At 53.6% G+C, this 27,478-nt stretch overlaps 3 protein-coding genes across 4 annotated transcripts; 1 reads left to right on the top strand and 2 right to left on the bottom strand.

Annotated features, from left to right (window-relative positions):
- Positions 1-78: 78 nt before the first annotated feature.
- LOC121598637 (ADP-ribosylation factor-like protein 6) lies at positions 79-5,293 on the bottom strand. Of its 2 annotated transcripts, none has more exons than XM_041925762.1 (3): positions 4,315-5,293; positions 681-827; positions 79-602 (listed from the first exon to the last, which is right to left on the bottom strand). In XM_041925762.1, exons 1-3 carry the CDS (start codon positions 4,490-4,492, stop codon positions 331-333), a joined length of 597 nt encoding a protein of 198 aa, XP_041781696.1. In that variant the 5' UTR covers positions 4,493-5,293; the 3' UTR covers positions 79-330. The 2 variants fall into 2 exon arrangements, with proteins under 2 accessions (XP_041781696.1, XP_041781697.1); XM_041925763.1 differs by having other exon boundaries at positions 83-602; positions 681-809; positions 4,315-5,289.
- On the top strand, positions 1,127-2,349 carry LOC121598636 (peroxiredoxin-6-like). Its single transcript, XM_041925761.1, has 5 exons — positions 1,127-1,310; positions 1,375-1,531; positions 1,602-1,819; positions 1,899-1,974; positions 2,081-2,349. The coding sequence occupies exons 1-5, from the start codon at positions 1,228-1,230 to the stop codon at positions 2,210-2,212; spliced, it is 666 nt and encodes a 221-aa protein (XP_041781695.1). The 5' UTR covers positions 1,127-1,227; the 3' UTR covers positions 2,213-2,349.
- A 578-nt stretch (positions 5,294-5,871) lies between the features above and the next one.
- LOC121598630 (probable E3 ubiquitin-protein ligase HERC2) lies at positions 5,872-26,601 on the bottom strand. Its single transcript, XM_041925747.1, has 11 exons — positions 25,291-26,601; positions 24,947-25,173; positions 19,374-24,863; positions 19,148-19,299; positions 13,882-18,667; positions 13,621-13,812; positions 13,242-13,554; positions 9,572-12,539; positions 9,303-9,497; positions 8,764-9,232; positions 5,872-8,697 (listed from the first exon to the last, which is right to left on the bottom strand). The coding sequence occupies exons 1-11, from the start codon at positions 25,964-25,966 to the stop codon at positions 8,554-8,556; spliced, it is 15,612 nt and encodes a 5,203-aa protein (XP_041781681.1). The 5' UTR covers positions 25,967-26,601; the 3' UTR covers positions 5,872-8,553.
- Between the last annotated feature and the right edge of the window lie 877 nt (positions 26,602-27,478).

Raw genomic sequence — 27,478 nt, 5'->3', positions numbered from 1 at the left:
GTAGCCGGTTTTATAATCTGAATTTTCTATTTGATTTCAATTGATTGAAAAAGCGTGCTTTGTTATAATTTTCATTTAATTCTATTTCTTCTTTTGAAAACTTACAGTCATCATTATTCGTTCATCGTTGCACGCCCCTCCAAAAGCCTCCACATCCTTTTTAAAACTCCATTATTTCTCCTACACTTTTTAAAACATAGCTAAGCTTAAACTTTATTCAGGATAAAAGAGATCACATAACTCAATCATGATGAGGCGCTGAGTGAGTAATTGCGCGGAAAATTTCATCACCACACGCTGGTCACACCCAAAATGCGCTGCACCATTACTCTACCGATGCTCCTTGCTGTTCGCCACACACTCTCTGATCTGATGCACCATCCACTGGACGCCATCCTGCAGCCCCTCGCCGGTAAGCGCATTGCTCGAGCTAATGTGCCACGGTTTGTCTTTGATCTTTTCCAGCCCCAGCCCGGCCGCAATCTTCACGCTCGACAGCGCATCGGTGCAGTCCATCTTGTTGGCAAAGAAAAGGATGGGCACGCGCCGGTTGGCAATGTCTGGGTGCTGCAGTAGAATTTCCAGTTCGTCCTTCACAACCACTGTTTCGGGGAAAAAGGGAATAGATAAGAAAGGAAACTTGAAATGTGTTATCAGAATGAAGAGCTCTTTGCACTTACCCAACCGCATCCGATCGCTGGAATCGATCACAAACACTATTCCCTGGCAGGATTTGAAGTGATGCTCCCACAGGCTGCGGTACCGCGTGGCACCGGACATATCGAACGCGGTAAAGAACACTCCCTGATCTGGAATTAAAAGGCAAACTAGTTTTTTACAGTGACCCGCAAAAGAAATGGGAAGAATAGTTTAGTTGAAATTATGGATAAACTAGAAAGGCAGATAAATAAATTAAAATGACATAATGGCACCCCTTAAGCTCATCTACCAGGTGGTTCAAGTACCGGAAGGTTGAGTGCATCCCACATTAGAACGGTAGCGCAGGAAGTATGCCCTTGACAGTGAGCTGAGCCGTGTGATTTTCTGGTCCTAGCGCAACTTGATTACGCGCGTCACAATCAAACAGCTGCGGTACGCAAAGTCAACGCAAAGACAATACATAAGCAGCCGCCAGATCAGTCGATACGGAGCGCAAGAGCAATCAGTACAGTGTTGTGTTTCAAGCCGAGAGCACACGAAAGCAGACAACCAAGGCCTTTTACCATCATGCGTATCGGAGCGACCATTCCCAACTTCCAGGCGGATTCCACCAAGGGACCGATCGATTTCTACGAATGGATCGGTGATTCGTGAGTGTTCAGCTTCAAGCGTTGTCCTTCAAAAACTCCAATTGATGTTGATTTCTTTCGCTAGTTGGTGCGTTTTGTTCTCGCATCCGGCCGATTTTACACCTGTCTGTACGACGGAGCTCGGACGCATTGCGGTACATCAGGAGCATTTCGAAAAGCGCAACGTAAAGGTCCTTGCGCATTCGGTGGATGATCTCAAGTGTCACGTGGACTGGGTTAACGTGAGTGTGTTGTTGATCTCATATGCGACTCAAGAATGATCTTTTTAATGCTCCTCCTAATCAAACACAGGACATCAAGTCATACTGTCCGGATATTATCGGCAACTTCCCGTACCCGATCATTGCCGACCCGAGCCGCGATTTGGCGGTCCGGTTCGGCATGCTGGACGAGAAGGACAAGGACAACGTGGAGCTGGCGCAAACGGTGCGCGCCCTGTTCATCATCAGCCCCGACAAGCGGGTGCGGCTGACGATGCATTATCCAACGTCTACGGGGCGTAATGTCGAGTAAGTGTAGTTAAGTGCGGTACATGTTGCTTAGCAAAATAATCAACCACGTGCGCTCGGCGTATATCTCTCACTTTAGCGAAATTCTGCGCGTCATCGATTCGCTACAGCTGACAGATCGATTGAAGGTGATTGCAACGCCTGCTAACTGGATGGTAAGTTGAGTGAAGTCCGCCAGCCTACTGCGATAATGAGTTGTGTATTTTTGTTGATGTTGTTGTTGTTAATCGCATTGTTCTGGTTTCGGTGGTTTCGATTCAGCCCGGCACGAAGGTCATGATACTGCCCAGCGTAAGCGAGGAGGACGCGGACAAACTGTTCCCGAACGGAATCGAACGCGTCTCGATGCCCTCCGGCAATGTGTACGTGCGCACGACGACCGATTACGAGTGATTTTCTAGAACGCCTTGCGCCAACGTCTCATATCTCTCGTGCAATATGTGTGTTTTAATGTTTTTATGCATTCGAGCGTAACAAAATAAACATTTATTTTTCTTGTTGCCAAATAAATATCAGCTTCCATTATCAAAGTGTTGCCTTTTTTTTGTTTGTTCCAAAATTTTGGAGTGCAGTAAATGCACAACATTTCTTATCGGCAGAGCATGAGACTGACTCATTGCTTGAGCATAACTTTCAACGACCCTCCCCCCCCAGGGGGCGTCCTATATAGCTGATAAGGAAGTGAGTGCACTCGAAACATTCGATCGTGTCTCGCAGAGATTTCACAACATTAGTCTAGCTGCTACCACAACACATATGTGTTGCATATTTCATTCACACATCGAACAGCAAACTTCCGCACGTGAGCCGCAGCGGCCCAGCAGCACCCCACCGCCAAGGTAAGCCGGTATTACTTCAAGAGCTTCGGTGGTTCCGTTTTAATTTCTCAAGTATCAAGCCACACGGAAAACAAAACAAGCAAGATTGATTGAGCCTTCAACGTACGCTTCTCCGTACGCGGGGTGCGATGGTTGAGCTTGCCGCCGTGCCGTTGTTTGCCGTAGAAGTGCAGTGATAAATATTCATGGGCAATGTTTGCCGACCAAGCCTCCTTCCTTGCTGTGGAGGTTTGCTTAACGTTCTAGATAAGGTAATGGTGGATTTAAATTGATAATTTCGAATGGGGGACAGGCATGCCAGTAGTTCCGCGTCACGTGCGAAGTTTTGTTTATGCAATCTTTGTTTTATGGCGCATTCCATTCTGATTGTTGTTGAAATATTGATCAGCTTCATGTGTGTTCTTATCTCGATTTGCATTTCTTGGATTGTTTTGAGAGATTTGTGCAATAGTATGAAGAAAACGGTTTTAAATTTTATACAAAAACAAAGAAATATAGCCAATCTCGGCACTGCAAAATCAGTTATAGCTTCAAGATTATACAGTTATCAATTATGTTTCATATTCCAGATTATGATCTCTTACTCGTTTTAGATAATTCAATCAGAGTAGAAGAGTGGCTATAGAGATATGAATCTCTCTATGCCGACTAAAGACTCACACCTACAGGATTATACTAATTCATTCTCGGGACTACCCAGTGACAAACTGTTTACGAATCTAACTCACTCACTTTCTGGGCCAATTGAAGACTTTATTTTGGGATTCAATTGACTCCTTGGCTGCGTCGAATAATAACTTATGCTTTTGGGATTTTACTCTCCTGTAGATGGTTAATAAAAGCCGAAAAGAGTGACAATATTTATACAAAATCTACGAACTGACATTAACATCCATGCACATTGATTTGCAGCTTTCAAATCGTTCACTCTTGCTCAGTCTGCACATCCCTAATTGAAAGGGTCATTCTTTCATTGGATTCCTGTTAGAATGTACATTATGTTGGAATTGCGTTGCATTCTGATCAGTGGATAACTTAGTGTTCATGCGATCGTGATGGCTCCTTTTTTACCATATCATGAATAGATAATGGAATCCATGATTTTGAGAATATTTTTTAAAAACGGCAGAAGAGAGTTCTATATAATTCAATTTTGATTTATTTTTGTCAGTGCTCCAAATGATCGTTGTCCTCGTCTTTGATAGCTCTTGATTCACGGCTAATCTAGCTGATTACGAGAAAGTAAACATTACCGCGTAAAAGGTACATTTAAAAGGTGTTGCTTGCTTGTATGTTGTCAGAAAACAAAATTTCGAGCACACTAATTTGTCGACGAGTAAGAAACTTGCACAATTCGCTTCATCATCTTGCTCTCGGTTCATCATTTAATTGGACGCCATAGTTCAGCAATTTTCCACTTTAACCAAGCCTAATAGTAGGCGAGGTACGGTCACGCTTGCGCTTGCTTTGATTACGCTCCGGTGTCAAGCCCAAATTAGTCGGGTAAAATCGATACGTCCTTGGTGACTTGGAACTTTCTTTTAGTGCTCATCGCATCATGCTCCCGCTTAAAAGGGGCGCGATTGTTTCGAACATGAATAGCAGGACTGATGATAAGAAATGTACTAAACTTTCGAGTTAACAGTTGGTACTCACTTTCAAATCGCTCCACACTGAATCCCACCGTCGGTACCACGATCGACGTTCGTTCGTTGGGATTTTTGAAATGGTTCACTATCGTCGACTTGCCGCTGTTGTTCAATCCCACTACCAGTATGTTGATCTGCTCCTTTTTCATCTTCAGCATGTTGGCCAGCTTATCGAACAGCCCCATGGTGGCGACGGCACCGATTTGCCACCCAACCACAACGGTAGTGTTCAAGCAACAGCACACACACTTCTGGTCCGCGATTTAGGATTTCACCAGTATCACATCCAAACTCTTTTGCCCGTGAGAGCAAGAGAACTAAGGAAGGTACAGGCGATATTGATCACACACAAACCCTCCTCCTATGCTGCTCCTGCTTCTTGGGACGGTTGGTACCGTGGTACCGTGTAGTATCCAGACCGCCAAGGATACACCAAGTTACTGGTTGCGGTTTTACGTCAAGCGTGCTCGTGTTCGCCCGTCACGCTCGTCGTCGTGCGCTTTGGTGAAAGGTCAACATTGTGTTTTATGCTGGTTGTGTGCGGCCACTTCTACCGTTTGGTGGGAATGAGGGGTTTGAGGGACTGCGCGGTGATGGACACACCCTGTTTTATGGCCACTGGCAGGGTGTTGAAGTTGCCGTGAAAATTTCACCACACTTCAGCCTCGCCACCGCTGTCCATGCTGGACGGGCTGTACTTCCGGTGAAGGCACTACTGGGCGTACACGTTGCATAACACGCTGCACTGATTTAGAGGCTACATTACTCGCACAGCGCACCTTTTCGTTAGTTTCGTTACAAATAAAAATCGGTAAAATATAAATCAACACATTCACTATTCGCTAAAAACTTAACCGTCCGGTGTAAACTAAGGTCTTTGTGTGCAAAGAAAAACAGGAACAAAACGGCTCCTCTCACGTGCGAAGCAACACCGAACTGGCTCGATGTCAGGTGCTTGTGAGGGAAAATGGGGAAAATGCATACGTTCCATCGCAGTAGAATTGTTTTGGCAACCGTTGCTAGGGGGCCGTCCGGAGTTACCCTTTGTAGAGGGAGAGAGGGGTGCCCAAAATCAACGCCAGTGTGCACTACGTTGCGCGCGTGTACATCGCAATGACATTAATTTTTGGGGTGGCTGACACTGCATTACAATGCATAAGGGGGTTGAACACGCGGTTGTTTTGTCTGTAAGTTTAGGTCAATTTTGTATTAAAACAAAATAAACATAAATTACCAAAACAAACTAATTTAATTAAAGGGAATTACGTTCTTGAAATTCAAAAAAAAGCTTTGAAATTTAAACAATAGTTGTTGAAAATAATAATCCCAAAAGTATCATTTTATCGATAATCACAAATCGGCATTATGGGGTTAATATATAACACAGCTGTTTAAAAACATCTCGCAAACGTTGAACAATGTTGCTAATACTTTGAAACTAGTGTTGTAAACATGAATACAATTATCAAACTTTTTCAAAAATGAAATTATTTTACATGAATTTTAAGATTTGTAAAAAAACAGCATTCTTTCATTACACACATAGAATTCCAATACTTTGATATTCAATTTTATTCTTACGCGTACGCAAATGGTACAACTATATTCTAGAAGTGATTGTTTATTTTGAGATTTCATTTCTTAATTTTCCACAATATGGTATAATCGGGTAGTACACATTACCTCCATCTCTCCAATTACTACCCTTTACTTTTCTTTATATCGGCAGGATAGGATCGGAAGTAAAAACACATAGAGAGAAAGAGTTAGAGGGATAGAGTTTGAGTGTTGTTAAAACACAGACAAACAACACACATACACACAACACATTAAGCAAATGAAACGTAAAGTAAAACATCAATCACAGTAGTGCTGCTGTGCCCCGGGAAATGGTAGGATTAGTGAGACCAGCGGGAGGAGGGGTACCTCCCAGGGGGCTGTGGGAACGGCGCGGGTAGTTTTGCACTTGCATTACATATTATTATATGTCTCTGGTAGAAATAACGTACAAATACAAGGCGTGTGTAAAGCGAGTGCAGTCAATAATAACATCCTCTTGGATCCGTCCGTTTAACACTAATCCGTTCTTTTGTTTGTTTGTTTGTTGGTTGGATGGAATTTCACACGTGTGTTGTGCTACAACAACCCCTCCGCTATAGCTAGATCCCCCGAAATGTGAAACCATTGCCTATCGAACGCAGTAATGCACTGGCGAAGCAATGCAGTATGAGTGAAATGGGCCTAACGAATGAAAATAAATAAATAAAAATAAATTACTCTTAGCAGTTAGAGTGGCCTAACTTATACTGATGCAAATTGCACGCTAGTGCATTGTTTTTAGGTCGCCTTTCTGTTTATAACAGCTAATACACACATGCCCGCTAACTAGTTTTCCACTAGCGGCCCGTTCCTAATGTCCTAAGCACAGCTAGGGTGGTGTCTAGCGAACTACACTTGGCGGGTGATGTTTAATCCTTTCCCCCCCCCCGCGCTTTTTAGCCCAACCGCAGAATGGCTACTAATATATGCTACTGCTAACACACTACCTTTTTGTTGTGAACGCTAATGAATAATTGCCATCGTCTGTAATGTTGTTTAGCTTGTATGCTTTTATAATTCTTCGGGTTTTAGTTCCTGCTCCATTTTTTTTGGTTGCATATCGGTCTATCGGCTATCTTTACTTGCAAAGTGCAAAACCTACAATTAACATGGAGCGTGGGGCGTGTACGCGCTAAACGTTTGATAGCAGTTGAGTACTGATGAGTACTGATGAGCCTTAATCGCAAGTAAATCTAGCACTTTGCAATCTGTGTAGGCTAATTCCAGTGCAAAAGAAAGCGTTTTTTTCTTTATAGGGTTTTCCTGGAGTTCTCATAGCTGTGGGACACTTTATTGACTCCTGCTTGCGTGAAATGAATTTCATGTAATGGTAATTGGACTCTATAGCACGCTTGTTGGGCATATCCAATAGGAATGTCAAATAGAGTGCAATTTCCAACCAATGAAGTTCATTTCCAATAAGAAAGAGTCAAAGGAGTGTCCCACAACCATGAGAACTCTTGGAAAACCCAGTATCTTCCTTTGTACGAGCTAATTTTCATTATCGAATTATTGAATTCAAAAGTGTTGGTGCGTGATAAGCACACAAAGCAACTGTTCAATTGCGATTACGGTATCTGTGCTATATTCAAAGCCAGACTTCGCTACCAAAACATTAACAGTGCTTCACCAAACGTTTGCTCTTTTTGCTTGTTAGTAGTTGGGCACGCTGGGCATTAAATTGCGTTGGAAATAATCTTCCACTGTTAGTAATGGTTGCAGTTAGTTTTGATTATCTTAGTAGGCGTGACAGACGCACCAACACATACGAAAAGAGAGATCGACCAGCTGCACGTAATCTACAGGCTGCTGCTGCTAAACAATGCGCATGCACCGTGTGGTTTACCTCCTTTCCGACTATTAAATTCTCTATTGCTTCAACAAATCTTAACCATTCCTTCTCGGCCACCAACTCGCACATGGACTAGGGAGAAAGGGAGTATCCTTCCGCTCACATCGTTTACAAACATAGCCGTGACTTGATAGAGCATCCTTTCGATAACAAACATATAATCTCTATTCGCACCTTCGCTACAAAGTGTGCTACCGTTGTTGTATATGGGTATGGGTATGGGTGTGTGTGACTACTATTTAAGTGCTAGTTTAATCGGTCTACACCAATGAAATGTTACTCTTTTTTGCTCTGATTGCCCAACACACTGTGGATAGCAGCTACTGGAATGTTAGGGGGAATAAAGGGATTGCGGTTGCTCTGGCTAGTACAAGAGATAGATAGAGAAGAGGGAATCGAAATCAATTTTCCACATAAGCTAGATCCGCATGTTCAAACGAGAGCACTCTTATTTTGTAGAAGGGGCGCGAACATACGTACGTACTCGTTTACATTCTCGCTCTCTATTGTTGTCCCCCTTATGTAAACAGGGAGAGGATGCAACGAGAAGCTAATGAAGTAACAGCCAGCTTGCTAATGGAGATCATCATGATTTACCTCCTGCTGCGGGTTTTTGTGTTTGTTTCCTGAATGAACACACGCGTGTGATGCACGGATTGCGTCTCAGTCCAATTTAATCAGTCGAGTAAGCTCCTAGGAGAATGTGTGAGGCACGGTTGTGTCGGCCGACACGTGTTCAGCACGCACTTGTGGGGGGCTGGGGGGTACGATTTCCTTCTTCTCGCCGAGCGGAAGTTAAAACAGTACCGACTCGATGTCGCTGTTGTCCTCGCTGCCGGTCGCTTCGGTCGGATCGCCCATCGCGACCCGCGCGTACTCGTCCGTATCGATGCTTTTGCAGAAGTAAATCGCGTACTTGAGCTTCTCCTGCAAAACAGCCTGAAAAGAGAAAATCAAGCGTTTACTATTCGCTCGCAAGCACATTATTTCCCACCGGTGTCGTACCTTGCAGGAGTAGCGAGGCATTTTTAGCAGGAAAAAGCAGGTATAGCTTTCGGGCAGGAAGTGGTCGGGCGGGTTGTACTTGTCCAGCACCTGCAGCACAAAGTCGCGGCCACGAAAATCGGCAATGGTGCGGGGCAGGCGCGTGCGGCCCCAGACGAAGCGCAGAAACAGCGATCGCTCCTGGTTGGTGAACTCTTCCATCACCTCCCAGAACCACTGCACGAGCGGGGAGGTCGACTCGACGCCCTTGTACGTGGCGACCGTTTTCAGCAGGCAGAGTGGAATGTCGGGCGAACCGCAGACCATCGCCTGCAGCTCGGCGGCGGAAAAGAGCGACAGTAGCGGCACTGGGATTACCTTGGACATGCCGTCCCGGACGGCTTTGACCTGCTCGTCGAACTCGTGGATGCGATAGTTGAGGGCAAGCTTCACGTACTCGTTGCGATTTTCGGGCGTTATTTTTGTATATCTAGCGATGGGAAGGAGAGATGTTGGCGTATTGTAAGATGTGTAAAGCATGATGGCAGCTCTAAACTTACTTAGTAGACAGTGGAACTTCGTGTCCTTTGGCAGACGGCGTTGAGAAGGGCAGCTCGATCGAGGCAAACACTTTCGGGTCGCTTTCCACGTCGCGAATGTACAGCAGTCCCGTGATATAGTCCCGATCTACCTCGGTTAGATCGGCTGGACGTAACGTTTCTCCGCACAGTTGACGCCACACGGGTTCCGCAAGACTGCAAAACGGTTGAATAAGCGGCAAAAGTGACGTCATTATTGAGAGTTATAAAATAAAAGCTTCTTTACTTACTTCAAACTCAACGGCGATCCCGTACGCACGGCTATCCCCATCAGCACACCCAAAAACCGGAACATGTTCATGTGCAGCACGGAGGTGAGCGTTGGGTCGAGCAAAAAGCAGTCCCTGTTGGCGCCTGCCTCACCCCGCCCGTTCGGTGTTTGTATCAGCAACGGCACGCTACCGTTCTGCAGCTCGTCGCACATCTCCGCAATCGATTCGCTGAAACCGCCGCCACAATCGTCCACACTTTCGCCCACAAACTTCACCTTCCAAACGCGATGCGGCATGGACAGGGCTTCCTGTGTCAGCAGCGGTAGCTTCTGCACCATCTGGCCGAAAACGCTCTTCATGCCGTCCACGCCGGCCAGCCCGTTGCCGGAGCGCATGCGCGACCGCTTCACCTGGATGCGGTTCAGCTCGATGACGGGCCCGTGCGGTTTGTCGCGCACCATCGTCGTCTGGATCACCTTCCGGAAGCCGGTCTCCTTGATCGAGTACACCAGCACGTCCTTCAGCGAGGCAAGCGAGAGCGGGCCCGCAATCGGCAGCATCGCCAGACACGGGCACAGCAGCTCGGAGAAGTGGTGCAGCAGCACCAGCCGAGCGTGCAGCACTTCCGGCGCAATGTCGCGCACGAGATCGTACTCCAGCGGGGGCGATGGCGGCGGTCGAACCGCTTCACTCAGCTGGTACGTCGACAGGGCAAGCGTGTGTGCGGAACCGCAAATCACCTTCACGATGTGCTTGCCCTGCAGCGACTGCACCAGCCGGGGCCGCTGTATGGCCGACACCGTCCCATCGCCCAGCTGGCCCTCGTCGTTGTCACCCCAGGTGAACACTTCGCCCGTGTCGCTGCAGGCGACGCAGTGCAACGATCCGGTAGCGATCGAGATGATCTTCTTGCCCTGCAGTGCGGCCACCTTCTTCGGCCGCCGCACGTGGTCCGTGTTGCCGTGGCCCAGCCGATGGTAGTCGCCCTTGCCCCAGGTGTACACGCTGCCCGAGCGGGTCAGCGCGACCGAAAACTGCGAGCCGCACTCCACCTTGGTCACGCCCAGCCCGGCCAGGCTTTCGATCTTCATCGGCACCTTGCAGCCGTCGGATCCGCCCCGTCCCAGCTTGCCGTAGTCTCCGTCGCCCCAGCTCCACACGTTGTCGTCGTCCGTGATGCAGAGCGTTTGGGCGTCACCCGACCCGCAAGCGATGTCGATCGCCCGGTACCCGAGCAGCGCTTCTACCAGCTTCGGCTGCAGCTGGTCCTCCGAATCACCATGCCCCAGCCGTCCGTACCGGCCCTTGCCCCACGTCAGCACGTGGCCCTGTATGGTGATGCACGCGGAGTGCGCACTGCCGCACGCAATGTCCACCACGCCGATCCCGGACAGCGATTCGATCAGCTTCGGCCGATCGTAGCTGTCCCGATTGCCGTGCCCCAGCTTGCCATCTTCACCTTCGCCCCACGAGAACACCTCGCCGTCGGAGGACAGCGCCAGACAGTGCTTGCCGCCCGAATTGACCGCCACCTTCTTGATCATCACATGCTGGAGCGATTCGACGAGCGTGGGCGTTGTGACGGAATCCGTTCCGCCGACACCCAGCCGACCGCCCGCACCGTACCCGGTTGCGTACAGCTTCCCGTCCGGCGTGACGGCGTACAGTGTCTGTTCGCCGCCTGCAATCTGTATCGGGCGCAGCAAGCTCAACGCTTCGCACGGGGTTGGATTTTTAATGCGACTTCCGTCCAGCCCACCGAGCTGGCCGCGATGGTTGTGACCCCAGCCGAAGATTGTGCTGGCACCGCCCCACGAGAAGGCCCAATCCTCGGGCCGCCGGTTGAACCACTGCAGCAGCTGCGAGTCGTACTGCGGTGTGAAGTAGGCGTGATCTTCGTGCAGATACTTCGTCACCTCGCTGCCGGTCGGGTTCACGGGCAACGATTCGCTGCTTCCCGCTGTGATGGTGGTTGTGCCGGTGCTGCTGCTGCTAGTGGTGGTGCTGCTACTGCTGATCGTGCTGGTCAGCTCGAACGCTAGCGGGTGGCTCTGGCCGAGCAAGCTCGAATGGCTCGAGGTGTGCTGGATCAGCGAAGAATAACCATCCCCAGCACCGCTTGCTTGGCTGATAGCACCCGCGCTGACCGACGTGTGGGCGGGCGTCGCTGGAGACGCTATTTCCGCAAGCTTCTTGCGTACCTCCAAACAGAACGTGGATGGCAGATGCGTACGACGGGTGAGTGCCTGGGCGACGCGGACCGCCGCACAATAGCGCCGGAACCAGGCCCAACGGTGCGGATCTGCCGCGGGCAGTAGCAGCGTATCCATGTGCATATCGCACGCCAGCGCAACAAGCGTTTTAAAGTACTCCGAATGCATCAGATGGATGCCACTGCGCACCTGCGGCTCTTCGTACTCGTACTGGCGCAGTATGATAGGAACGAGCGGTGTCAGTATCTCCGTCACGGCAGCATCCATTGGCCGGGAGCCGTCCTTCGCCAGGGCGGCACTGTTGCTGCATAGCAGCTGGTGCATCTTCTTCAACGACCAGATACGCTGCGCTACCGTCAGCGAGCTGAGCTGAGCGCACTGCGACAGGGCCGACGTGAGCCGTACGAGAATGCTCGCGTTCGAGGTGGGCACGGGAAGCGAGTCTAGCAGTGCCATGACGAGCGCAATCGAGGGTTGCGACAGTACGGTGCGGTCTGAGCCGAGCTCTTGCAGGTAAGACTCCGGCATGATGCCGTGCACGTAGAACCGCCAGCCCCAACCATTGACGGAGTTGTCGCTGGTAAACTTCCAGCGCATTTGATCGCCCGGGATGCGAATTTCCTGTGCCCACTGTGCGTACTCGCGGCCGGACCGTGTCGCAATCACGTTACCCGATCCATCGATAATTATTAGCGGATCGTTACGGCGCTCCGTAGAGCACTGGCTGTCAAACTCGATGCGAAGCGATTCGGCACCGGGAATTTTCACGTGTCCTGTTGTGTGGAGAGAAGGGTAGCTAAGTTAGTATTATGGTGAAAGGATCTTTTGAATATATTCGAATAAATGCGTTTTTGTGAAAGATTCATTGCAAATGTGAGGAAAATCATGAATCTACAGCGTTATGCATAATTGATTTATGATTTTGCTACATTTACGTATATTCAAAAATTCATGAAAGAGTTGTGAATCTTCAAATTAAAGCGTTTTAATGCTCTAATTTAATACTAAATGAGCTATAAAGCTGAAAAATTATTCTTCCAATAAGAAAACACATATTAACATTGAAAATTAACATATTCTTTAACTGTAATATGATGTAAAGGATTTACACAATTGCTACATTAGAGTAGTGATGTGCTCTCTGGAGCGCACCTACGACTCCGAACGACTCCGACAGACTACGGATGACTCGACGACTCCGATCGACCCAGGACGGCACCTGATAACGCAGAGCGGACATTCCTTCCGGAGTCGATTCCGAATTTATCTGAATCGGATCGCAGTCTAATCCGGTTTTTGCCAACTTTACCCATCACTACATTCGAGTTTCACCAATTTTCAAGGATCGTTGGAGATTCGTTAACCTCTGTTAATCTGAGATTAAGTTAGAATGGACTCCCTACCTCTATTAATTTAGAGTCACGACTTCAATCTCGTGAAATATTTTAGTTTCTAATGGTATCTCTCTAGCTTACCAACAAGTATGATATCGTCAATGTAGGGATGGCTCGTCTCCTGCACCACCGGCTTCGGCAGCTTGCCCAGCGAGTGGCGCGAGGTGCACAGATCCTCCAGCTCCGTGATGCACGTTTCGATCAGCATGTTCGCGATGGTTGTGTTCGACTTGGCCAGCGCAATTAGCGTGCTCGCGATCGTTTCCGACGTGCTGGCGGCACCGGTTCGCCCAAACACGCTCAACTTGAGCAGCTCGATCAAATGCTTTGCTTCCGGTTCGCCCAGCAACGCAGTGAAGTCGTCCAGATTGCTAGCGTTCGCTTCGTTCATAATCTGCGAAAGAGTTTAAAATTAAAATCATTCCATATCTTTCAAAGCAAAGCCTCCGAAATAACGTACCTCATCGTGATGCGTCATTGTGGCCGCCATAACGGACATGGCACTGGCCGACATCTTCGACTGGCGCTGCGTTGCATTGCAACTTGATATCGAGGCGGACAGCGAGAGCGATCCGGTCAAACTGCGGTACGCCCCGAGCGTGTTATTCATGCCGGAGATGATCGGTATATCGCCGTCAAGAAATTCGTTCGTCTACAAAGAGGTCAAAAATGTAAAATTAATCGATCCGAGCTCACCGGCACTTCGTCCCTCCCTGCTTACCGTTACGGCATTCAGCCCCGCGATATCGGCCGGACCTTCCCCTCCACCGTGCGCGATCGTTTCGTTCTGCTGCGCCAGCGTACTCTCCGCGACCGTCGCCTTCGCGCCCGTTTCGTCCCCTTCCGATATGGGCGAAACGGCACGCACCATCGTATCGCCACCACCATGCCCGTACGTAGCCATCTTGTCCGTGGCGCTCACCTGCGAGTGACAGGTAAGGGCCGCTATAATGCACGACCGGGCATGCAGAATGCTCATCGCGTTGATAATGTGCGACAGGGCCGCCTGTCTTGCGCTGGCCGTCTCAAGCGAGAGCACAATCTCCGAAAGCGATGGTCGCTGCTGCTTGCTACCACTCGGCACGGGCAGCGGAGACGAGGTCGTTGCCTCCGTATCGGATGCGTAAATACCCAAGCTGTGGCTGCCGAGCGGATCCTTCGCCACGGCAAACGGAACCGGTTCCTTCTTGTCCTTTTCCGTCTGATTCTGGGGCAGACTCCAGGCGACCGAGTGTGAGCTGCCGCACGCTACCCGATTCACGAAGATTCCATCCAGCCCGAGCACGAGGCTCGGCTTCTTGTTGACGATCGTGTTCCCTGATCCCTGCTGGCCGTGATCATTGTCGCCCCACGCGTACACCTGCCCGCTGTCCGTTACGGCGAGACAGTGCAGCGCACCGACGGCCACGTGGATGACTTTCTTGCCACGCAGCCCTTGAATTGGGGTCGGTTTGCGCACGTGCTGATCTGTGCCATGGCCCAGCCGATAGTAATCGCCTTTGCCCCACGTCCACACCTCCCCGGCTTTCGTAAGCGCCAGACTGAACTGTGCCCCGCACTCGATCTGCATCACGCCAACCCCGTTCAGCCGGTCGACCTGGTGCGGAACGGAGCAGCCCTCGGAGCCGCCCCTTCCCAGCTTGCCAAAGTCTCCATCGCCCCAGGAAAACACCAACCCATCCTCCGTCAGGCAGAGCGTCTGCGCGTCTCGGCTTCCGCACGCCACCTGCACCACACGGTGGTCCTGCAGCGCAGTCACCAGCTTCGGCTTCAGCTGCGTACAGTTATCGCCGTGCCCGAGCCGTCCATACTCGCCCAGGCCCCACGTGTACAGCTCGCCCGAGCTGGTGATGGCGGCACTGTGGCTCGATCCGCACGCAATATCCCGAATGCGCTTCGTGCGCAGCGTTTCAATCAGCTTCGGCTTTTCCAGCGTCAACCGATTGCCGTGTCCCAGCTTGCCGTCCTCGCCTTCGCCCCACGAAAACACCTTCCCGTCCAGAGTAAGTGCCATCGCGTGTTTGCCACCCGAATGGACGGCCACCTTCTTCACCACGTACTGGCTCAGTATCGGCACTTGCTTGGGCGTCGGAACATTGTTGTTATGCCCCAGACCCAGCCGCCCATTCGTACCCTCGCCACAAGCATACAGCTTTCCGTCCTGCGACACGATGAACAGCGACTTTGATCCGCCCGCAATGTGGATCGGTTTCAGCTGGCTCAGCACGGACGAGTACGTCGGTAGCTTCACCTTTGAGCCCTTCAGTCCACCGAGCTGCTCCTTATCGTTCAGCCCCCACACCAGCACCTTCGACGACACCTCGTCGTTCAGCGAGGCCGGCTCGTCCGCGTAGTTCGACGAGGTCGAGTAGCTCGGTTCGGCGATCGTTTCATTCTCCGACGCCAGGAAGCCCGCACTCTGCAGCATCATGTCGACGTCCGTCTGGCGCCGCTTGCCGACAATCGACAGCCCATGCACCCGGCACTGGATGCCATTGTTGCGGCACTGCTTGATGCGTATCTCGATCCAGCGGTAGTACTGCTTGCAGTCGGTGAGCAGCGGCATCGTCACGGTGGTCGGATTGATCGACACCCAGCGCAGATCGGTCATGGAGAAGCTGTCGTCGCCGACGCGCATCACCACCAGCGATGGCATGTGCGAGAAATCGTCCGGATCGACGATGATCGACAGCGACTGCACCAGCACCTGGTCGTGCATCTCGAGCCGTATCCAGTGCTTGCCCTGCACCGCCGTGCTAGCGCTCTGCCAGTAGTTGTTGGTGCTGCGGTCCAGCAGATACTTGGCGGACGCCTCGTTGGATGAAACCGACAGCGAACGGATGCAGCGCGACCAATCGTCGATGATGTCAAACACTCCGCCACCGGCGGCACCGTTGGCGGAGAGCGCACCGGCTCCCGCCGTCCCATACGTCGTGGGGTTCGATATCAGCTCCAGCTCGCTGATGCTACCCTTCCACAGCGTTTGCTGGGGGAATTCCACTATCGCTTCGCTGCCGGTCAGCGAGCTTACCACGCCCGTTGTGCCGCGCGGTGCTGACAGCGACGGGAACCGGTGGCGCGAAACGTGCGCACGCAGCAGACGAACCTGCGACCCAACCATGATGCCACCGCAACCGCCCGGATCGGACGATATCGTCGGCGGCTCGAGCATCTCCAGATGCACGAAGCACATCCAGTACGGTCGATCGTGCATCTGCCAGTCGACGCGCACGTTCAGATCGTGCAGCCCTTCCGGCTCCACCTTCTCCACCGTGCCGATGTCACCCTTGCGTATCTCCTCGAACTCCTGGCAGCAGCGCACCAGCATGCCCGGGCAGATGATGCCCCGCACGTACATCGCGTACTGGTCGGCCGATTTGAAGTCTTCGCGCGCTTTGTACAGCGTGCCTGGGCCACCGCCGTGATGCGGGTGCTGCTGCTGATAGTCGTGCTGCGACGAGGCACCGTCCATCGTGTCCGAGCTGACGCTTTCCGTGTCGCTGTGGCCGCGCAGATCGTGATCGTGCTGCTCGCCATCGCCCTGCTTGCCGCCGCTGCCGAGCCCCAGGCTGGCGGTCAGCTCCGGATGCTCCAGTATCCACTGTATGATCTGTTCCGCCGTCGGGTTAGCGTTTTCGTTCTGCTGCATCAAGCTCTTGTACGCCAGCTCGACCGATTTGCGGGTAAAGCCCATCTCCATGATTTGCGCCACCAGGGGCGTCGGCGCAATGAACGCGTTCGATGTGCGCGTCCGACCACTGCGTGTGCTTGTAGCGTTGCTGTCCAGCGATCCCATCGCTTGCACCGCTTGACCATCGCCGCCAAGTGATGCCGACTCGTTATTGTACACCGGCACACCGTGTATCATGGTGGGCTGACCGAGCGCCATCGGGCGTTTGTTACATCCACTGGACGCCATCTGGCCCCCGGCACCATCCCCCGACGAGTAGTGAATATGGCTGGCCAGCATTTGCGAGATGTTTAGCGCCGCCAGCTCCATCTCCTGGTACGTGTAGCACGCTTTTAGTGGGCTTGGTTGCGTAGCGCGCAGCAGGATGGTTTGTATCAACAGCTCTGCCGTGTAGAACGCTTGCGACTCGTCGGATGTGTTCGATTCCGAGCGTGTTTTCCCCTCATCCGGCTCCGGACTGTCCCCGTCGCGATCGGACGAAACGCTGTCCCGCGAGGCACTCTTCGTCAGTCCCGGCGATCGTTGGCGCAGAATGCGCCGCAGTAGGCTCTGGTTGCGGAACAGCACCTTCGTCGCCTTCAGCGTGGCAAAGTTGATCTGCTGGCTTTGGAGCAGCGCTGCATTGGCACACCCATCACCACCACCACCACCACCGCCTCCGCCCAGCGGAACAAGCTGCCCAATGCCGTAAAACATCACCGACCACGAGTTGAGCAGCATCTCGCTGATGGTCACCTTGGACAGGCTGAACGCTCCCACGTCCGCACACTCGGCCACCTTGAAGATGGGAATCTTTTTCGTCTCCGCCGCACCGTGCACATTCATCACCACCTTTCCCTTCTTGGTCATGCGCGAGATCGTGCCCCGCACGCCGTCGAGCGTAATGTTCAGCCCGATGCGTGGCCGCGAGTCGCAGCCTCCGATCGTGCCGAGCGTACCCATGATCGCACGCTTCTCACCCTCCCCAATGCCGTCCAAATCGTTCTCGAGGAATATGTCCGCCGTCAGGCACAGTTTCTGCTGTATGAACGAGTTGATGCTTTCGTTCCACAGTGGGAGCGTGTGCAGCCGGCGGATCAAAACGACCAGCTCCTCCGCGACAGTGCCACTGTGTGAGGCGCTGTACAGGACGCGAGACTTGGCATCGACCGCACTGGCCAGCAGGGACGAATCGTTCGGGCAGGTAAGCGAAATCCGTCCCAGCACATCGAACAGCTGGCTGATGATGCTGTCGACGCGATGCTTCTCCGCCTGCGTCCAGTTTACCAGCGTCGACTGCAGCAGCCGCAGACAGTGCAGCTTCTTGTACACGTCCTTCTTGCTCGCGATCGGTGCGTTCAGTATCTTAAACGCAAGCTCTATCCACAGCGGCGTGGTCAGCTGGCGCGACAGCGCCGGCGTAAACGATATTGCACGCAAAAACCCAAGCACGGTCCACTGCTCGAGCCCGAAACTGTAACAGCTGGTGCCCGGTGCGGGCGGTCCGTTGGTAGTACCGGTGCGATTGAAATCGTTCGGCTGCAGCATCATGCGGAACAGCGAGGCGACCGTGCGGAGCGCGTTCTGCTCCATCCTTTCCGCGTGCAGCCCGACCGACGCGAACAGCATCTGGAGCGTTTTGATGCACACGTTGCGCAGCAGCTTGGTCGGGTGCGATTCGTGGCTCAGTGCGTGATCGATGAAGTCTTCCCGCTCGCTGTCCTTGTCGGGGGAGAGCGCCTTCAGTGCACTGTCCGCCAGCCGGAGATCGTACTTGCCCTCCTTGCCCATCCGGTACGAGTTGGTGGATCCATTGTCCCACTCTACGCGCACCCAGCTGGAAGTAATGGGGGTAAAGTTAATTTGGTTTTTAAAGCGAAATGTATAGCAAAATTCTCGGTAAAAAGAACTTATAACCCAGGTTGCACGCGAGTCTTAAAATTGCATGCGAAAAGAGTAAAAAATCGTCAGGATTGGAGCACGGATTATTTAAAACGTAATTAACAACGTTAAATCATTAAAATTTAAAACCATTTTAATTTTATCGCGCTCTATTTCTTAATCGGGGCAAGATTTTCAGTGCTTTTGCATGCAATTTTAAGACCTGCGTGCAACGTGAGTTATACACAGGGTTGCCACAGTATGCTTGCAAAATTCACCTAGTCGATTGCAACGCTCCCCTATATGATTGCAAACTTCCACAGCATGCTTGCAATATTCCCCTACCGATTTGCAACATTCCCCAAAGTGATTGAACTATTCCCTAATATGATACGAAACCCAGTAAGTTCTTTTTGCCAAATTCTCATTAACCTACCCATCTTCTCCAATTTCGCTGATAATACGCCCCTCACCGCCGGGGCCGTCCTGCTCGCCCCACTTCCAGTCTGCGCCGCGTGCAATCCTTGTTCCCACCTTCATGAATTTGGAAAGTTCCGGTCCGGAAAGCCCTTCCTTTGAAGATTTCAACTATAAAACGAGAGAGAGGATAAAAAAATGAATATGCTTTTTCTTCTATTTGGTAGCTGTGGTATTGTACTAACATTTGTCACAACATCCTCGTAAATGACCGACGTGTCGGAGGTGTTTTTGCTGGTCGGCATATCAGCGCCCGTTTGTCGCAGCAGCCCCATAATGCTTCCCAGTATGCCCGCATTAATTAGCAGACTCAGCTCGTTCGCTTCGTACGTGCGCGACAGGATGCCAAAAATGCTCAGCAAAAACCGAGCCCGGGGCAGCTTCTTCAGAAACACGTACGTGCCCAGGTTCGAATTATCCTTCTCACCATGCGTCCGATGGCGGCCATTAATTTTATCCTGATTCACGTACTTCTGCAGCTCCAGCACCGCCCACTCAACGATCTTGGCATGCGCGATCAGTATGTCCGCCTTCTGGTACGCCGTGATCATGTTCAAATTGTCCAGCACGTGCTCCGACTCGCGCTGTTGCTGCTGCACATGAGGCACACTTTCCCCATTGCTACCCATCGCTTGGTTTCGCACACAACCGTGCCCCAAATGCAGACCGAGAAATCCGTTAAACAGATTGTACTGCACCGCATCGAACAGCCCAGCGATGCGCAACAGCTCGTGGAACATCTCCAGCCCCTGCTTGCGCAGCTGGTAGCGCTGGATCTGGCAGTACATGGCGCGGCGCAGCGTTTCCACGTCGCACTGGTCGTGCAGGATGAAATCGACCACCTGCTGGCTGATGCCGGTTTTAAACTCCACCGGGTACGACTCGAGCAGACACTTGTCGCTCAGGTTTGCGATCACGTTGTTCAGGAAATCGTCCCCATCCTGCGGGAACGCCGTTTTGGTCGCCTTCCCTCCCGCCGTGCCGTGAAATTCGATCATTTCGTTTGTGGGCGTTTTAATCTGCTCATCGTTGGTAAAGGTAATTTTCTTCTCGTTCCCTTCCACCGTTGCATTGTCGCCGGGTTCCAGTGTGCCCGTCACGTCCACCGCGACACCTCCACCACCGCCGACCGTGTTGGTGTTGGTACCGTCCCCTGGCTGCGGCCCGTCCGCATCGAGCAGATTTTCATTGGACGAGGCTAACTTGGACAGTGCCGGGCTGTTGCTACGGTGCAGGATGACCGGTGAGGCGGATCGATCAACGGACGCGCGCCGATGCACGTGGCCGGACGTGCTGAGACTCTCCAGGCTGGCCACCTTGATGAGACTTTCGTTGACTAGATTTTCGGTGGAAAGTGCCACACCGGCGACGGACACGAGATGTTGCTGCTGCTGCTGCTGTTTGTTGATGCCACAGCCGCTCAGATTCTCGTACGACTGGATCTTGCCGCTGCTGAGCTGGCTTTGGATGGTAGCGTTCACAATGTCCTCCGGTTTGGCGCAGGCCAGCTTCAGCTGCCGCTTGGCCGCCCGCATCTCCGCAATGATGCGCCGCACGAGCGCTTTAAAGCGTGGCGGCCGGTGCAGTATGTGTAGCCGCTCCAGCCCGTGCTGCTCGAGGCTCACCGAAGGCCGGATTTCGTACAGCAGGAAGCGGCACTTGTCGATCATCGGCGCGCAAACCTCCTTGTAGCTGCGGTTCAGCTGCTGGCGCATCTTCACGATTGCCCACTTCGTCTGGTGCACCGTGCGTATGATGGTAACGATCGGGGGCGGTGGTTTCGCGCCCGACCCACTCAGCTCCCGATCGATGACGGCGAGCGCGAGCGGCCCCAGCGCCTGGTGCCGTATCAGCACCGCCATCAGCAACCGTTCCAGCTCGATCACCGGATGCTCCGGTGGGAACTCTTGGTGCCAGATGAGATGATGCTCCTTGCAGTACCGCTCGCAGAGGCCAATCCACGACGCGACCAGCGGATCGGTGATCTTGCCCTCGCCCAGGTTTGCCAGCAGTGTGTCCACCCGCTGCGTAATCAGCACCATCGGCCAGCTGCCCATCATTGGCACACCGTCGCCCCCGACGATCGGCAGCTGAGCGGACGCGTCCGTCGGCGTGCTGCCGGCCGTTGAGCCACTGCTGCGCGCTTCGCCCTTTTCCTCGTCGAACGGGTTCGATGGTTGCAGCACCTGCAGCCCGCCGCTTAGCACGTGCGAGTTCAGCAGATTGCGACACTGCAGCTCGGCCGGCTGCAGGGGCGACCCGACCTGCAGTATACTGGCCCGCTGTCCGAGCAGATACGCCAGCAGGCATTCCGAATGGAAGTGCGTGAGCGTCACGAGCGGCCGCGGGTTCGCGGTGCTGTCGTACATTTCACTAACCGCGTACCGGCCCACCCGCAGGTAGGAGGTAATGAACTCGAACGCCGTCCGGTGCTGCGGATTGCCGATCTCAAGCGAAATGTCCTTGCCGGCGTGCGCCTGCAGCAGCTCCTGCGTGAGCGCATTGTCCGGCGTGTAGTCCTTCACGTCGTACACGTTCCCGTTGATGATGACCCAGCAGCCGCCGTCGCGCACGTGATTGTCGATGTCGCTGCGCCGGATCAGCACCGGTTCCTCCTGCACCGGCATCGCTTTCGACGCGCCGCGGCTCACAATTCCCGGCCACCCCATGTCGTCCGTGTCCTGCAGTTCGCCCTCCTGCGTGAGCCGGTTGAATCCGTCCAGCGCGTTCAGCAGCGGTATCAGGTGCCGGTTCCAGTCGAAGTTGGCCAGCAGGAATGGTTTGTCCTGCTGGATGACCACCAGCCCGATCAGCAGCTCGTACAGCAGCGCATCGGAGATGTCGTTGCGCAGGATCTCGGTCACGCCGTCCTTGCCCTGGAGGATCGTTTCGTACGCCTTGGCGAGTGTGTTCACGCACGGACCGACCAGCTGCTGGATGTAGGTGTAGAGCAGCGCTTCCGCACCGCTCAGGTCGTCCGCTTTGGACGCGTACAGGTGCGAAAGGAGCAGCCGCTGGAATTTGTGCAGCAGATCCAGGCTCGGGGAGGTCGGCTCGGGTGCGGAGAAGCCATCGTCCGGTTTGAGGTACGGTCCGAGCATGAGCTGCCCGAGCCGTGCCTGCGTTAGGCTGGAGTTGTTCCGTAACAGCTGCTTAAGCAGATGCAGCAGCGAGAGATGCGTTCCACTCCCAGCTCCGTGTGGTTCCTGGGCCTGGAAGGGGTTCTGATGCTGGTGGTGATTGATCGCTTGATTGAGGGCCGTCTGCAGACCCCCCTCGGCCATCAGTGAACCAACGAGCAGATCGGTCATGAACCGATGTCCAGCACTGGTTTGAGCGGCTGACCCGATGGTCGCACCGCCGTCGTGTCCAGCCGGCAGCAGGGACGTTAAAGTTTGGGCTCGTTCCGATGCAGTCGGCAGTATAATACTCCAGCCAACCTGTAGCGTCCACTGGGCGGCTTCCTGCATCGTTTTCAGCACGACAGGCCCTCCGGCCAGGCTGAGGATGCGCGTTTTCAGACTCGCGAGCAGGCGCGATCCCTCCACCAAGCCGACCTGGCGCGGATGGACGTTGTTCACGATCATGGCGTGCAGCTGCAGGCGCAGCAGGTTCAGCGTAGCCACCGCAATACATTCCGCCTCCTGGCTGGGCGGGTGACGGGACGCATCGGACGAGGAAGTCACGCTTACCATGCACAGCAGCTGATCGAGCAGCCGGAACGTGTGTTCGCTCAGGTCCACCACGAACGGAATTTTGGCCGGAATGCCGTGCGACGAAGAGTGACACCAGAACAGGCTCTGCGCTACTCCAGCCGCCATCCCCGCGACACGAAGCGTCGGTGGTGTCGTTAAAATCGGCGCCGTTATAATCGGATCCCGTGTCACACACTCCGGGCAGATTTGCTGGAAATCGTTGCGTCCCCAGCCGTACAGCTCGCCGGACGCGGTGAGAGCAAGGCAGTGCGCCAGTCCTACCGCGAGGTCGACGATCTTCTTGCCTTCCAGTGCTTGCACCATCTTCGGGACGGGTGAATGCTCCGAATTGCCGTGCCCGAGCCGACCACCGTGTCCCTTGCCCCACGTGTACACCGTTCCTTCGCGCGTCAGCGCCACACTAAACTGCGAGCCACTGAACACCTTCACGACGCACGACGCCTGCGGCAGATCGACCTGCACCGGGACGGAAGTGCCGACGCACGATTCGTTGCCCAGCTTGCCAAAATCACCGTCGCCCCAGGCAAACGCGAGCCCTGCCTCCGTCACGCACAGCGAGTGCGCATCGCCACACCCGAGCGCCACGTGTACGACCCGGTGCGCCTTTAGCGCCGTCACGAGCGTGGGCACGTACTTGTCCTCCGAGTTGCCGTGACCAAGCCGACCGTACGTGCCACGGCCCCACGTGTACAGCTCTCCGCTGGCCGTAATCGCCGCACTGTACGAGGAGCCACAGAACACGCCCGTCACCTGCCGGTCGGCCAGTGCCGCTATGCGCGTCGGTAGCTCTTTCGCGCTCGTGTCACCATGTCCGAGCCGACCGCCGTCGCCGCTGCCCCACGAGTACACATCCCCGCTGCTTGCCAGCGCGAGCACGTGCCGTCCTTCGCAATGCGCCGCCAGCTGAACGATCGTACACTCCAGCCCCTTCACCTGCGCCGGATAGTTGTCCTCCGTCATGGAGATTGCATGCGACAGATACAGCACCGTGCCACTGTCGGTCAGAATGTACACACAGTTTTCCGCACACACAATCTGGCGCACCTGATCGAGCAGCAGATCAATGGTGGCGGTCGAGTAGCGGGGCATCGCCCCATCGATACTCCCCGGGGCCGTCACCGACGTTACCATCGCGTCGAAATCCGCACACCCCGTCCGTATCGCTTCGGTCGCGGTAAAACCGTACAGCTCCGGCGCACAGGCACTCCAGCCGAGGGTGAATATTTTCGGCGCATTGGCGTACTTGCTCGCACCCTTGGTCGAGCAGTTGCCGGCGGGCAGGTGCGGTTTTGCCAGCCGGTCCAGATGGCTGATGATGATGACAGCGGCCAGCTTGAGATCGACGCAGGTCGTCTCGTTGTCGGGCAGGGCGAGAAAGCGCAGGAACGATTCGGTCGGCCCGAAGTGGAACGAATCGGAGGTGGCAAACGAGCCGAAGCTTTCGATCTGCTCGTATCGGTGCAGGAGCGGCACTAGCGGGGCGCCCGAGTTCTGCGCCGGACTGCGATTGTCGTCCGACTGGTGGTCCTTTTCGTGGAGGGTCAGGAGCAGCGAGACGCCCTCGAGCGAACCTCCGAGCGTGCCCTTCTGGGCGCCCAGCTCGAGCAGCAGATTGAGTGCAATGTGCCGGTCCGCCTTCGGCACGAGACACCGGCCGCCCATCACATCGCCCAGCACGACCTGGCGCAGGAACTTGATCGACTTTTCCACCACCTCGATCCAGAGCGTCGACATTTGGGACGTGTCGAAGAGGGACGCTTCCGGGAGGGATTGCAGCGCTTCCAGCGCCTCCGACAGCAGCTCGCTGCACAGCTCGACGTCTTCGCCCGAGCGCCAGGCGCGGCGCAGAAAGGCAAAGGAGAAATTGAGCGCCGCCCGCGTCCCCACACGGGCCAGCCCGAACGTTGCCTTGTCGGAGTCTTTGGCCGTGCCGGCAGTACGATCCAAGCTGGAGTTTTTCTGTTGAGAGAGAGAAAAAAAAGAGCAACATTATTAAAGTTTTCCTTTAAAACGGCAGCAGGCTATGGCGATGGCACACGTACGCTCAGCTTTGCCGCATCGCACTCGCTCGTCGCCAGCTCGGTCGCGTGCTGCTTTTCCTCCGTCTCGCGATGCATGCCCATCTCCTGCAGTGCAATAAAGTAGCGCCGGTACACGAACAGCAGCTGGCGGGTGCGGTTCGCGGACAGGCAGTTGCCGGCCGCCTGCAAGCATATTTCCCTTTGTTCGCCGATCAGCTTCTTGATGCATTCCTTCTTATCCTCCGTGCCTGCAAAAAAGGGAAACAAAGAAAACCATGTAAAAGGGGGGAATTGGTTGCGCAGTTGCATGTGCAGTGTGTGGCAGTGACCTTTCCGCACCAACACAAAGGTACCGCGACACTCACCAGGCACAGGGCTCCACAGCCACGAGTCGAGCAGGACGGAGCTGGCGGAACTGTCACCGGCGGCGGCGGCAGCGCTGGCGGGTTGATCGGCCGGCGACGACTGTGTGTGGTTCTGTGTCTGCGCTTTACGGCCGTTCGCTCCGTTGCTGCCGGCGGCTGCGCCGGACGACGGATCACTACCGCCGCCGGCACCCTCCTGCACGCCCAGCTCTTCGCAGGTCGGACAGATGCACTTGGACACGGCCGAGCACACGCCCTTGCAGCAGTCGCACAGTATGGCCACGTTGCCGCAGTAGTAGCGACCGTCCGGGCGCAGGTAGACCAGCTCGCCCAGCCCGTTCACGGCCGTCTGCACCCGCTCCGTCGTCACCTCCTCGTCCTGGATGAGGTGGTTCCACAGGTTGGCCAGATCGTCCGCATTACGGAGCGCGCTGCCCACGTCCGCCTTGATCCACTTGAAGCTTAAGTAGGGCAGCGGCCGGAAGTAGAGCTCCCCCTGTCCGCCGCCGGACGAAGGGGTGACCGACGCTGACGTAGCGGTTGTTGGTGCCGCCGCCGCCGCCGTCGTTGTAGTCGTCGCCGCCGTCGGTGGTGCTGCCGTTGCCGTTGGAGCTGCGGTCGGCCCTGCCGCCGCCGCCGCCGCCACTGCACCCGATCCGCTGATGGAGTTCATCATGTTCCATAGAGAGATGCTTTGCTGCGTGTACTATAATGCACCAAGCGCCTCTCAACCACCCACCCACCCTCTACTACTCGGGAATGTTGTTAAATGGGGTGGTGAAAAGAGGCGAATCGAAGCGATGCGAAGAAAACCTATGTTTGCAACAACGTTGCGCACGGCTTCACACAACTATGCATTTACACCGCGCACTACTCTCACACAAACACACACACACACACGTTAGCACATACCTCCACCGGGAGTGGGGGGAATTGGAAGGGAACCGAGCGAGATAGGGGCTGGTAATTATGCACACACCCGTGGAAAACGGAAAACTCGATTTGTGTGTTCACGTACGTGCGTATGTATGTGTATGCCCTCGCAATAGATCAATTAAACACTGGCCAAAGCGATGGAACGGTGCACTTGGACGATTGTTGCTTCGATTGCCATCTTTTTCCACGGAGTAACTTGCTAAAAAGCGCTGCCCGTCTCAACCGCAAATGAGCAGCAATGTGGGCTGGTGGGAGGAAAAACAAGCAATTTTCCACACCCCGCCACAGGACAGAATCGTTTTGGTGGACGTTGGTTGCTTTCTCTCGGGCAAAATTTTCTTCACAACTGCCTGACCGTTTGACAACCGAGCTGTCGTTTCGTTGCGAGGTCATTTGTGTTTTGGGCAGGCGCAGGCGCAGCGCCCCGCACTACATGTCGAGGGTTTTTGACGTTAAAAAATCGCTGCATCTCGCTCATTTGCTCTACCCTTCTTTTGCTCGCATATAGTGCTCGTTTCGAAGAGAGCTTTTGTACCGCACTCTCCCATTTGACCTCCAAATACTTCGTCTACCTTTGTCCATATGGCTTACGTTGTAACAATTTACGAGGATCACATACCGAGGTATGTATTTTTACGATCTTTATGTCATACCATCTCTCTCGCGCACATGGAGGCATGAAAAACATAAACAAATCGTGTAACTGTTGTGAATTAAAAGTGCTAAATTTTGTTGATTATTTTTGCATCAAAATCAACAGAAAATGGAAGCACGTGATATTTTAGCAATAGCTGAAAGGTTTTGTATTGCTGCGCAACGCATAGGATCGCCGTTCAAAGCCATCACCATCAGCTGATGCAATAGCAGAACGTTTACCAGCAAGTGAGACGGTGGAGCTAAGATGTAAAATGGCATACTCATGAAATATAGGACCCCTTGGGTCAATGAAGGGGGTGGAGGGAATTGGGGTGTGTATTTAATTTTTGACAATTTATTTTTGTCCACCAACGCCAGCTTTTTGGTGGTCATCTTAAACGCTCACAACTCCTTTCAAAAACGTTCGTCAGCGAGGGAAAACCGAACCGATTTGGAGCATTGGTGAGCTCGCGAAAACCTGGTTTTGCCTAGCGGGGCCGGAAAATTTCATCTACAAGCCAGAGTTGAGAGATGCGATGCAGTCGGTTCGCGGCTGGTTGGAACTTATCGTTTGACGATTTTTTTTTTCCAGTCGGAAGAGAAAAAGGTATTATTT

This window comes from Anopheles merus, chromosome 3L (assembly GCF_017562075.2).
Source record: "Anopheles merus strain MAF chromosome 3L, AmerM5.1, whole genome shotgun sequence".
Classification (NCBI taxonomy): Eukaryota; Metazoa; Arthropoda; class Insecta; order Diptera; family Culicidae; genus Anopheles; species Anopheles merus.
The sequence above is the reverse complement of the archived record's forward strand: the minus strand, read 5'-3'. Positions and strand labels throughout refer to the sequence as shown.